This window comes from Rhincodon typus, chromosome 3, assembly GCF_021869965.1.
Source record: "Rhincodon typus isolate 14 chromosome 3, sRhiTyp1.1, whole genome shotgun sequence".
Taxonomy (NCBI): Eukaryota; Metazoa; Chordata; class Chondrichthyes; order Orectolobiformes; family Rhincodontidae; genus Rhincodon; species Rhincodon typus.
Genome location: NC_063334.1, coordinates 77,534,580 through 77,548,510, shown reverse-complemented (window position 1 = coordinate 77,548,510; position 13,931 = coordinate 77,534,580). Strand labels below are relative to the sequence as shown.

At 40.2% G+C, this 13,931-nt stretch overlaps 1 protein-coding gene across 1 annotated transcript in view; it reads left to right on the top strand.

The window, feature by feature from the left end:
* The window catches only part of ppip5k2 (diphosphoinositol pentakisphosphate kinase 2), a 198,270-nt gene that overhangs the window by 28,491 nt on the left and 155,848 nt on the right, over positions 1-13,931 (top strand). Inside the window, exons 5-8 of the mRNA XM_048593691.1 lie at positions 738-823; positions 4,981-5,135; positions 11,362-11,463; positions 12,667-12,828. Coding sequence (XP_048449648.1) covers positions 738-823; positions 4,981-5,135; positions 11,362-11,463; positions 12,667-12,828 — 505 coding nt within the window. The remainder of the gene's footprint in view (positions 1-737; positions 824-4,980; positions 5,136-11,361; positions 11,464-12,666; positions 12,829-13,931) is intronic.

Sequence of the window (13,931 nt, the reverse complement as noted above, 5' to 3'; positions counted from 1 at the left end):
GAAAATGAACACATTTTCTGGAATTTCACTGTTAAAGGGTGAGTGGTGTTACGCTGGCTGAGCTGATTGCAAAAGGTCCTTTATAATTTTCCGTGTTCAGTGAAACCTTTTATGCGTCAGAGAAGAAGTTAACAATGCGTAAGTGAACACATAAGTGATATTTACAAGCTCTTTGCTGAATTGTGAGAATTGAACATCAGACAATATGCAAGGAGCGGTTATAAATGGTTGCAAGGTTATTTTCCCCATCATCGAATAAATTTGATTATTTTCATTTAAATCAATGCATTGACTTCTTTAGTATCAGAATTCCTGACAAATTTTAAAATAAAACTTAAAAGTCCATAGTAAATATTCAAACTCAAGAGATAATAAACATCAGGGTATGCATTTTGTTTGTTCTTTCTCCCATTATACACCATATACTGCTCAAGTGGGCTATAATATAAAAGATCATAGAATCCTTACAGTGTGGAAGCAGGCCATTTGGCCCATCGAGTCCACACTGACCCACCTAAGAGCATCCCACAATTGATATACGTCTTTCTACAAAATATGCTGTTATCCGTTGGAATTCTGTGGGTTTGTCAATTCTCCATGTGACTCTTGAAGCTGGAGTGAAAAGTTCCTGTGTTATGAAAACTTGTAAATGCTTTCTTACTAATTATACATTAAAAAATAATTGTTCAAAAAATCTGACCTTTTTTTTGACTCAATGAATTGATTTTTATCTACAGGAGGAAAGTTTACCAGATTTTGAAAGAAGAAGGGATTGAGTTGCCACGCTACGCAATACTGAATCGTGATCCAAATAAACCAGATGGTAACTTATTTCTAGATCTGGCTATTTTTGTTGACTTTTGATATTGTGTGGATATAACATTAAATTTGGTAGTAATGTTGAAAGTTGAAGTTTCATGATATTAAAGTAAGTGTAAGTAAGATCATTTGCTTCACTCAATTCACCCAGACTGAGAGGTCCTATTTTCCGTCTCAAATATGTGTTGAATATTGAAGGCATGGTTGCCAATCTATATGTAGTTTGCCTTTAGAGGAGCTTAGTGAGCCATCTTCAAAACAATTATTTTTTTGAGGGCTGCTCTTGAGATTTCTTCACAGGCTTCTTTTTGGAATTTGGGGGTGACTTCATTTTCACTAATTCATTTGATTTAACAGTACCTTCAGTATTGTGTTGGCATATAGGATATTTGAACTTGAATAGAAGCAAAATTAGAATAATTCATTAATTATCAATTCTTTGATAAATTTAAAGGAAAAATATGCCAGGAAAACATTAATTTGTTTGACACCACAGTTTGTAATTGTGACAAGATGACAGCCATAGGTTAATAGTTATTTTTGAAATAAATAACTGCCATAGACTTTTACACTCTAAACACACCTTGCACAGACTGCTGAGGTCACAGTGAATGTGTTTCCATCAAACATGTACACAGCTGAAACATTTTAACCAGAAAATTACAACCCTACTAATTACATCACAGGCCTCGATCTCAGATTAAATTTAACAGTTGACAGTGTTTGCTACAGTAGACTCCACTGTATTCTCAATATAGTAGCCCCTAAATGAAATGCTGCTATAAATTAGACATTCCACATCGATATGCAAGAAATAATTACCTCACTGATTTGAGATTTTCTTGGATTTCAATTAGCTGTGTATTCCCTTTAAGATAGGTTTAAACCTGTTCTCAGCTTCCTTTCTTCTCTCATCTGTTTTCCCACCCTCCACCAATTCCTGTCACATCCCCCAATCATTGCAACCTCCGTCTCTTGCCCAAAACCCTCTTGCAGCCATTTTATCTGCCACTGAGATAGTCATTATTTTATTCTTGTCAGTTCTGGTTTCGAGTTGAGAACTGATGGTGACCTTTGGACTATGAGCAGCAGCTTGTATTTTTAAAAAAGAAAATTTAAAAAATTGTTATTGCTTATGAGGCTAGGCCTGGATGTTAATTACAGGTTAGTCCTTGTTAAAAGAATGTTGTAAATGTTTTAGTTCTGGAGATGTATTTTTCTGAAACACACAGCAAGCTTTGACTGTTAACTGGAGCCTCAAAGGCCAGCGTAACAAAGAGAAACTAAAACTTGAACTGGTTTTGAGCTGTGTTTAAGTCAGCAGGATTATGGCTGTAAAAGCTACAGGGCAGTGTTTGATTGCTCCCTGATTGTCCTCCTGTTATCAACCTTTTGAAGGTTCAGAGAATAGAATATAAGTATGAAGTGAATATTCCTCAGAGCCCAGTGGAAGCTATTGGCACATATCAGTGTCTTCAGAAATCAAGCAGGATGCAATCCCATGTGACTGTGATGTTACAGAGTGTGGAGTCTGCTTAAATGAACTGGCACCTCAGCTTTTTCTTTAATTTATCCCTTGACTGTCTGTTTGTCTCTCTGAGAGAGTGGGGGTCTAGAATCAAAGAAAATTGTCTACAAATCATATACATTAGTTATATTATCTTGTGATTTAACTTTGCTCTGCTAAAGCTACTGTAATATTAATAAATCGGTAATTCTTTTGTTTAAGCTATAAACTTGGCGTCGAATATCGATTATTCTCACAGTCTGGTTTTAGTCATTCAGAAAGTCTAAGTCAGGAATCATTGGGGTCAATTTTGAGGGTCATGGAATATTTCAATTTAACTATGTTGCAAATACAGGATAGGGAGGCTGATTTAATTTGGCTGTCTGTTCCGACACTGTAACACTGCATAGTCCTCTTGCAGCTCTTTCTTTTACCCTAATCCTCTTTAGCCTGTGTCTTTCCCCTTTCACCTCTAGCAGCCTCCTGCTGCCCCTCCCATATGATCCTTTCAACCTCCCTCTCTGCTCATACCTGTAAGATTCCTTATCCCCATCCACCCCATCCTGTCGAGACAACTCCCTCACCTGTTACCCCATTAGGTGCTCCCTGCTTCACCACTGCACTGAATTTGAATACAGTATGGCCTTTGAACATGTTATTGATGAGTAATTGCTTTTTGATAGCAATGTTTACAACACTTTCCATCATTTGGTTTGATTAGTTGGGAGTAGGCTAATAAGTTGGCAATTTGGTTGGGTTGATTTTGTCCTGATTTTTGTGGACAGCATATATTTCAATCTTCCAATTAAAATGCAGATGCCATTGATATAACTGTACCACAGCACCCTGGTTAGAGATGTTGTCAGTATTGAAGACCGGTGCTGTAATACTGACAGAACCAGAACTGTCACTTCTGCTTTTCTTCGTGCGGTTACTGATTTCTTGATATGACATGAAGAGAGCAAATCATTACTAATGTCCCCAATTTATTAGCATTATTCTTTTCAATCTCTTGCACATTCTTTGCCTGCAGAGTACATTAATGATGTAATTGTTAAAATTAATTTCAAGTTATCATTATTTTGACCTTCTGTTCCCTGCTGTTTGTGCAGTTAAATTTTATGCAGTATTTTGTTTACACACTTTCTGTATTCCTAACCATCTTTAATATTTCTATATGATATTTCATATGCCACTGTTACACCAGTTTGGCTTGGGCTACTATGGTTACCTTGTCCCAGTTAAACTGACGGCCTTCATTGTCTGAGGGTACCGATATTAAGGAGAGTTTGTTGTGCCGTTTTAATACTAGTTGATGTTCATGTCTTCTGATGGCTAGTTTCCTTCCTGTCTGTCCGATGTAATAAAAACAAAGTTGCTGGAAAAGCTCAGTAGGTCTGGTAGCATCTGTTAAGGAAAAAAGAGTTAACATTTCGCGTCCGGTGACCCTTCCTCAGAACGCTATTTAGAGTGTCCGAACCTAATGCAGCTTTGTTTGTGGGCGTTGTGCAAGGACACACTGCAACACCCTGGAACTACGCAGGAAAGAGGAAGAGCAGCTGTACAAAATCCTCGCTATAAACGGACATCCCCACAACTTCATCTGCAGATGCCTACTAAACAGACAACGACAGGAGGACACAGAGATAGAAGGAACTGCCGATGCTGGAGTCTGAGATAACTAGGTGTGGAGGGGATGAACACAGCAGGCCAGGCAGCATCAGAGGAGCAGGAAAGCTGACGTTTCGGGTCTGGACCCTTCTTCAGAAAATCAGGAGAACACAGTACGCCCTAACACACTACCCCACATCAAGAACATATTGGAACTGACAACAAGACTCCTAAGACCACTGGGAATCATGGTACCACACAAGCCCACAGCCACTCTACAACAAACACTTACAAGGAATAAAGACCCCATTCCCATAACATGCACAACCAGCATGGTTTACAAAATACCATGCAATGACTGCGATAAACATTACATCGGACAGACAGGAACGAAACTAGCCATCAGAATACATGAACGTCAACTAGCAGCAAAATGGCACGACAAACTCTCCTTAATATTGGTACCTTCGGACAATGAAGGCCATCAGTTTAACTGGAAGAAGGTAACCATAGTAGCTCAAGCCAAACAAGGACACGTGCGGGAATTCCTAGAGGCATGGTTCTTCACCCGTAATGTAATCAACAAACATGCAGAATTGGACCCTATATACAAACCCATATAGATGAAAACCGGAAATGACACTACTCCCCGTAACGGACTGGACAGTATAAATTCCAAGCAGAGTAGAATAACATCGCTTCTTTGGAGGCCTCTCTGATGATGTCACCTAGTGTGGTGACGAAACGTCTGAACGAAAGCAAGCCAGCTTGGCGAGCAAGTCAACAACCTCGCGCTCAACCTAAGCTACAGATCTTTGCCAAAACTTTAAATTTTACAGATCCTTTTAATGTTTGAAAATCATGCTGAGCATTGCCTTTGTGGCTCCTTGGAAACATTGCAGCTATTGTGTCACAAAGCTAGCTCTCTGGGATTGACTAAAATTTCCTCAATGGCCTTTAAGGAGTGGACGACAAATGCTGACCTAAGCTCTAAAGTAGAATTTTTAAAAAATAAGATAAACGAAACTTTTTCTCTTCTTTAGAATGTAATTTGGTAGAGGGTGAAGATCATGTGGAGGTAAATGGGGATGTCTTTCAAAAACCATTTGTGGAAAAACCAGTGAGTGCTGAGGACCACAATGTTTACATTTACTATCCAACATCTGCTGGTGGAGGAAGTCAAAGACTGTTTCGAAAGGTACGCTTTGTATTACTTTATAACGCTTAGAGTCATAAAGTTTGTACAGTGCGAAACAAGCCCATTATGTCCATGGTGGTCATCAAGCATCTATCTATTCCAATTCCATTGCAACTGTTCATCTAAATATTAAAATATCTGAGGGCACCTGCCTCTATGACTTTTCAGGCAGTGAGTTCCAGATACCAACAAGCCTGAAAAAATCTGTGCCTTGACTGCCTTTTCAGCAGTGAGCTCCAAAGTTACCCAACCCCCCAAAAATAAAAATTCTCATGAGTGAATAAAAAATGTCCATGGAAATCACTGGCTGACCAGCACTTTTGTCTGCCTTAGTTGCCCTTTAAAAGATAATGATGAGCTGCTGCCTTGAACTACTGCTGTAGATAGACCCATAATGCCCTTCGGGAGGGAATTCCAGGACTTTGACCCAATGGCAGTGAAGGAATGTCAATATATTTCCAAGTCAGGAAAGTGAGTGGCTTGAAGGGAAACTTGCTGATGGTGGTGGTCCATGTGTCTACTGCCCTTGTCCTTCTGGTTGGAAGTGATCATGGGTTGGAAAACGCTGTCTAAGGATATTTGGTAAATTTCAACAGTGCATCTTGTATATAGTATACACTGCTGCTACTGACTTTCGGTGATGGAGTGAGTAAATGTTTGTGGATGTGGTATCAGTCAAGCAGGCTTCTTTGTCCTGGATGGTGTCAAGGTTCTTCAGTGTTGTTGGAGCAGCACTCGTCTAGGCAAGTGGAGAGAAGTCCAAAACACTTCTGAACTGTGGCTTGTGGATAGACTCCGGCTAGATATACTTTGGGAAGTCAGGAGGTGAGTTATTCGCTGCAGTGTTCCTAGCTTCTGTCCTGCCCTTGTAGCCACTGTATTTAAATAGCAACTCCCGTTGAGTTTCTGGCCAATGGTAATCCCAAGGATGTTGATAGAGGGGGATCCAGTGGTGGTAACACCATTAAATGTCAAGGGGCAGTGGTTAGATTGTCTCTTACTGGTGATGGTCCTTGCCTGACATCTGTGGTGTGAATGTTACTTACCACTTGTCAGCCCAAACCTGGATATTGTTCAGATCTTGTTGCATTTGAATCTGGACTGCTTCAATATCTGATTCATTTTAAAAGGTGCTGAACATTGGGCAATCATCAGCGAACATCTCCACTTCTGGTCTTACCAGGGGGAAAGCTCATTGAAGATGGCTGGGCCTAGGACACTACCTTAAGGAACTGCTGCTGAGCTGACTGTCCTCCAACAACCACAACCATCTTTCTATGTGCCAGGTGTGATGCCATCCATTGGAGATATAATCCCTCTGATTCCCATTGATTCCATTTCTGCTAGAGTTCCTTAATGTCACAATCGGTCACATGCAGCCTTGATATCAAGGGCTGTCACTCTCACCTCCCCTCTGGAATTCAGCTTTTTTTTTTTGTCCATTGTTGAACTCAAGCTGTAATGAGGTCAGAAGCTGAGTGATCCAAACTGGACATCAGTGAGCAAGTTATTGCTGAGTGGTTGCTGCTTGATAGCACTTGATGACACCTTCCATCACTTTATTGATGATCAAGAGCAGACTGTTAGGGTGTTATTTAGCCAGGTTGGATTTGTCTTTCTTTTGTGTACAGGACAAACTGAGCAATTTTCCAAGTTGTCGGGTAGATGCCAGTGCTGTAACTGAACTGGAACAGCTTGGCTAGGGGTATGGCATGATCTGAAGCACAAGTCTTCAGTATTATTGCAAGAATGTTGTCAGGACCAACAGCCTCTGCAGTATCGAGTGCATTCAACCATTTATTGATATCATATGGAGTGGATTGAACTGGCTGAGGACTGGCATCTGTGATGCTGGGGAACACTGGAGGAGGTCAAGATGGAACATCCACTCGCTGAAGATGGTTGCAATGCTTCAGCCTTATCTTTGGCACTGATGTGCTGGGCTCTTCCTTCATTGAGGATGGGGATATTTGTGGAGTCGTCTCCTCCTGCGAGTTGTTTAATGGTCAACCAGCTTTGAAAACTGGATGTTGAAGGACTGTAGAGCTTGGGTCTGATCCGTCGGTTATGGAATCGCTTAGCTGTGTCTTTGATTTGCTGCTGATGCTGTTTGGCTTCGATTTAGTCTTGTTTGGTGGCTTTGTCAAGTTGGCACCTCATTTTACAATGTGCCTGGTGCTGCTGTTGGCCTGCCCTCTTGCACTCTCTATTGAACCAGGGTTGGTCCTGTGGCTTGATGGTAATAGTTGAGTTGGAGAAGTGTCAGGTCATGAGGTTGCAGATTGTGCTGGAGTACAGTTCTGCTGTTTTTCTGAAATCCCCTCTAACCTGCTTCTTACCTTAAAACTGTGTCTCCTTGTTACTGACCCTCCACTAAAGGGTAAGGTTTCTCCCTGTCTACCCTGACTGTGCCCCTCAGAAATATGTACACCTTGAATTGCTCCAACCTAGACAATATCCTGGTGAATCTTCTCTGCACCCTCTAATGCAATCACATTTTTCCTATAGGGTGACAACCAGAACTGCACACTGTACTCAAGCTGTGTCCTAAGTACCATTATATACAGCTTCATCATAACGTCCTTGTTCTTGTATTCAGTGTCTTCACTAATAAAGGCAATTATGTCTTATGCCTTCTTGGTCACTTTATCTACTTGTCATAGATCCTTGAAGCAACAGGACCACGTACACCGTACCAATGCCTCTGATTGTCTGTACTTCCTGTGGTCCTGCCATTCAATGTGTACTCTCTTCACTTGTTAGTCCCCTCAAAAATGCATCACCTCACAATTTGTAGGATTAAATTCCATTTGCCGTTGTTCAGCTGACCTGCCCATCCTGTCTATACTGTCCTGTAGTCAGAGGCTTTACTCCTCACTACTTATCACCCTGCCAGTGTTTGTGTAATCTCCAAATTTACTGATAAAGCCTGCTATGTTTATGTCTATGTAATCCATGTACACAACAAACATGAATGGACCCAGTACCAAACCCTTTGGTATGCCATTGGACACAAACTTCCTGTCACACAAACATCCTTCAAACATCACCCTCTACATCTGGCCTCCATCTCTGTCACCTCGTTTTATTTTTTTAAATGACAAATTGCATTGATTAATTAAATTTAATGTAACAAGAAGATTACCTTCGACTCATTTCAGGGGTTTTTTTTGCTTCTTGCCACTCAGCCAATTTTGAATCCATATGAACATACAAATTAGGAGCAGATGTAGGCACAAACCATTGAATAAGTTCATTACTGATCTGTTTGTATTTTGAATTCCACATTCCCAACTACCCTAAAATAAACTTTGATTTTTGTTAGGCAAAGGAGTCTATCTACTTTAGCCTCAAAAAAAAACTTCAAGTCATTGAATCTCACTTTGGTTATGGGTAAATTGTTGGAGGTGATTCTAAAAGGTAATATTTATACACATTTAGAGAGGCAGAAATTGATTAGGGATAGTCAGCATGGTTTTCTGTGAGGAAACTTGTGTTTCACAAACTTGATTGAGTTTTTTGAGAAAGCTACAAAAATGTCTGAGAGTAGAGCAGTAGACGTTATTTACTTGGACTTTACCAAAGTCTTTGATGAGGTTCGGCATGGTAGACTAATTAATAAAGTTAGATCACATGGGATTCAGGGTGAGTTTGCCAATCGGATACATAATTGGCTTAATGGCAGGAGACAGAGTGCTCGTGGAGGTTTGCTGTTTGGAGAGGAGGCCTGTCACCAGTGGATTATCCATAAAGATTGGTTCTGGGACCCCTTTTATTTGTCATTTATGTAAATGATTTGGATGACAATATAGAAGGCATGGTTAGTAAGTTTGCGGACAACAATTGGTGACTTAGTAGACAGTGAAGAAGGTTATCTAAGATTACAAAAGGATCTTGAACAAATGGGTCAATGGGCTGAAAAATGTCAGATGGAATTCAATCTGTATAAATGCAAATGGCGGGGCCTTGGGTAATATTGCAGAACAGAGGGATCTAGTGGTTCAAGTACAAAATTCTTTTGAAGTTTGCATCACATATAGACGTGGTGGTTAAAACCATGTTTAGCATGGTTGCCTTAATTGCTCAGTCCTTTGAATATAGGAGTTGGGAAGTCATGTTGAGGTCTCTTCTGGAGTACTGTGTCCAGTTCTGGTCACCCAGTTATAGGAAGGATATTATTAAGCTGGAGAGAGTTTAGAAGAGATTTATCAGGATGTTGCTGGGTATGGAAGGTTTGGTTATAAAGGCTGCATAGGCTGGGACTTTGTTCACTGGAGCATAGGGAGTTGAGAGGTAACCTTATAGAGATTTATAAAATCATGAGAGGTATAGATAGAGTTAATGGTAGGCACCTTTTCCCTAGGTTGGGGGATTTCAAGACTAGGGGGCACAATTTTAAGGTGAGAAGAGAGAAATTTAAAAAAGACATGAGGGACAATTTTTTTTTACACTGAGGGTGGTTCGCATGTGGAATGAACTTCCTGAGGAAGTGGTGGATGTGGGCACAATTACAACTTTTAAAAGACACTTAGATAATACATAAATAGGAAAGGTTTGGAGGGATATAGGCCAGGAGCAGGCAGGTGGGTCTAGTTTAGTTTGGGATTATGTTTGGCATGGACTGGTTGGACTGAAAGGTCTGTATTTGTGCTGTATGACTATGACTCTGCCTCCACTACCTTCTGAGATAGTTAGCTCCAGAATTGCACAACTCTGAGGAAAAAAAAAACTTTTAACGCATATCTGTTCTAATTTGTAAACTCTGCCCACTAGTTCTGGATGACCAGAATTTTTTCCTGCCACTCAGTTAATTTTGTATCCATATGAGCACACAAATCATAATCAGAAGTTGGCCATTCAAGCTTATTAATGTTCATTAAGGTCATGGTTGATCTGTTTGTGCTCCCTGCTTCTGGATTTCACTTGAACATAATTTTAGCACAGGATGAACCCCATTAAATGATGTTATGAGGTTCTTGTATTCAGCTGTGGATTCAAATATAGCAAATGTGCCATCAACATATTGGAAATATGCAAGTGTATGAGGTTAAGTGTCATTAATGTTTGAAATGCAATGGCCAAATGAAGTCCATTTCCTCTGTCCCAGTTAAGAAATTAGCAAGAGTGTTCTCTACACTCTCTACTGCAATGCTACCTTCACTGGTCAGTATAAATATTGGGATTCCTGCAGTACCACATGCTTGTCCCAGTAACAGCTTTACAATTTGGGCTAGAGCCATTTATTCACTATGCAAAGCTGCTGGGTACTTCAAAGCCTTCCGGCAAGATAATGGCCACTCTGATTAGATTACTTCTTGCTGTATATCATGCACTCGTGGAAAATCCCAGGGTATTCACTTATCCTGAAAAGTGCATCCTTTACCTCACATTAGAGAAAGGTATCGCAAAAGTTTGTGCAAAAGGAGCCAGCTGTTTCACATTGCTACTATGCTGTTGTAACGTCCATCGTCTTCAACACTGCTGGGGTCTTGCTGCCAAGTCATAAGGATGTTCTGCCTATCGCACCAATTAGTAACGTGGTATGATTGTCAGTGTCAGCTTGCTGCTAGGTATGTAGGCCATACAGCCAAAAAGACTGGCTGCAAGTATAAAATTGTGTGACTTTGCAACCAGCACACTGTGTTGCCAGTTTTGCAAAGTTTGCAATATCTGACATTAAATGTGCTACTATAATTGGACATCATTTGCTGGATAATCCAGAATGTACAAGGAATTATGCTGCTGACCAATTCTGGATTGTCAGCAGGGCTTGCAGTGTGACACACCTGTATCTACTGGAAACTAAATATTATTACTACACTGGGCCTGGATCTTTGCAGATAGGAAGAACATGTCCACACGCTGCCCGTTTGAGCTCAACACGATAGGTCATTGTTAATCAGTCATTGGTTTAATTCGCAGGACAGAGCCCTTACAAATGAGTCAGTCTGTCTGGTTTAAAATTTAAACAAATTTGGCAGTTAATTGTCAATCAGCAATAATTTTTCGTGGCAATGATTCTCCCAGTTGGAGTCCACTTGCCAACCGTTCAGTACTCTATTATGCTGCATAAATGTTGGTTTCGCCACAAATTTGCACTCCTGCAAAACATGCAAGTGAGTGCAAGACAAAATGCTACAAGTAAAATGTCACTCTTTTTCAGTCACATTCAAGTTCTGTGAGATCAAATGTCTTACCATGCAAATGCCACTTCTTTTTGTTTCAGATTGGCAGCAGAAGCAGTGTTTATTCTCCGGAAAGCAGTGTCCGGAAAACAGGCTCTTATATATATGAGCAGTTTATGCCAACAGATGGAACAGATGTGAAGGTAACAGATTCAACTATTATCTTTTTAACACAGTCAATATTTAGGGGATGCAATGAACAAAGAATTTGAACCGTCTCATTTGCAATAGTATCAGGCCATTAAATGCAAAGAAATCATAATCCAACATTCTCACAGTCAGAAATTACACAACACCAGGTTATAGTCCAACAGGTTTATTTGAAATCACAAGCTTTTGAGGCGCTGCTCCTTCTTTGTGAAGTCGAGTTCACTTGACAAAGGAGTAGCGTCCAAAAGCTGTGGTTTCTAATAAACCTGTTGGATTATAGCCTGGCGTTGTGTAACTTTTGACTTTGTCCACGCCAGTCTAACACCGGCACCTCCACATCACAACATTCTCACAGGTTGGGCACAATTCACTTTTCCTCTTGCGCTCTCTCTCTCTCACTGGCAGTTACCCTCACCCACTGTTATCCTCTCCTCGCTCTCTCGCTTGGCCTCACCCCTATTGCTCAGCTCTCTCCATGCCACTTCTCTCCTGCCCTCCTCACCTGACTCATTCACTCACTCATCTCTGTCTTGCCCCTCGATTGCCAAGCCCACTTGTCTGACTCTCTCTCGCTTGATCCCTCACCCTCTCTTCCAACCCCCCAAATCCACCCCTCCAATCCAACCTTAGCCCTGCCCCATTTACTTCACTCCCCCTCCATCAACCCCTCACTCCCAACTTTTGCACCCACCCCCTCCCCCCCACTACCACCCTTTGTCTGCCCCGACCGCTGCTCCTCCAGTCTTTATCTCCTGAATTTGATTCTGATATCTTTTCTAATAAGTCTACCAGTAGCAAACACTGAGGACACGTGATCTCTGTTAAAGTAGTTCATTGCAATCACTTCCAGTTTTATGCACCTGCATTTTGAACAATGGCTTCACAGAGTATGTTGAACATCTTAGCACAGGCCACTGTTTGCACAAACCTGATATTGCATTCCTAGTGCCCTGGCAAGATTATTTCTTTCAAGACAAAATAAATAGTTAATAAACTGTGTATTTCCTGAGTACTTGTAAAATAATATGTCAGATGGTGGCCTACCTGCTATTTTCTCTCCAATTTGCTTACCTGTTAGAAATAAATTGCACTTAAAATTCAACTTTGCTCTCCTCCATGAGGCTTTCCTGCTGGAATATCATGAGATCTCTAACAGCAATCTTATATATAATTTTTGCATAAAAACACGACTTAAGGTTTACACAGTTGGTCCAGATTATGCTCATGCTGAGGCCCGCAAATCTCCTGCTCTTGATGGTAAGGTTGAACGAGACAGTGAAGGAAAAGAAGTTCGCTATCCTGTCATTCTAAATGCAAGAGAGAAGTTAATCGCTTGGAAAGTTTGCCTTGCTTTTAAGGTAGGTGGTAGAATTACACATCTGTTTAGTTATTTTAATGTAATTGAATGAAATGTTTTGTGTGACTAATGAAAGTAATGAACTCTCTTGGAACATGAAATATTGTGGAATATAACTACTGTCTGACTGTTAAAGTTTGCCTATTTTAGAATTGCAGATCTGTAAACTTCTGGTTTTAGTGCAAAATTTTAATACTTCAAACTGATCTCTCAAATCATGAACATGTTGTTATCGCAAGTGTCATGACACTCAAATTTGCTTAAACATTTTCCTCTTGTACACTGACAGTTGGATACAATTACTCAGGTACTGAAGTATCTTAGAAATATACACTGTGATAGTGTGCATTCATTATAAAACAAAAGTAATGATCAAATCACTATGTTGGCTTCTGTATCAAAATGTTTTAAAAGTCTGAAAATTGTAGGCCATTGAACTCATTTGTTGGATAAATTTATATCTGTGCCTATTTTGAGGATTTCTGATAATTAGCTAATAATTAGAACTTTAGATTTCAGAAGACTTAAATTTTTTTTAACATGAAATGTGACTTTAACATACAAGAGAAAGATGATGTAACTTTAAACGGTTGACATTGACCAATCAAATAATTTGAGCATTGTTGAAAAAAAACATTTTCACAAAGCTTCTCTTCTTGCACTCGGGTCAATTTGCAAGAATGTCAATGTAAGGGGCAAGTATTATACTGTGTGAAAAGAGAGTGCTGATTGACAAATAAACTCTGGTAGCAGAATCGTTGCAGTGGTGAATGCACTGGTTTGATAACTGACAGTTAATTACCAAGCTTTGTTTGAACTTTAACAGGCAGGTTGACTGACCAGGCAATGCCTTGACCAAGAAAATGAAGAAGAGAATGACTGTCAGTTACTCTATTAAGTGAAAACATGCAATGGTGTACACATTCCATTTGTCTGAAAGAAACATGGTAGCGTGGCTTCCAGAAAGTCCAACTGATAAGCCTAAATGGGTTGTGAGCATAATTCTGTGCACACCCTGGACAATACTTCCAAAGCAATACTTTTGCGTAATCAAATCCAGTATTGAACACTGCTTTGAATTTTGCTAGTGTGGGCTAATCAGGT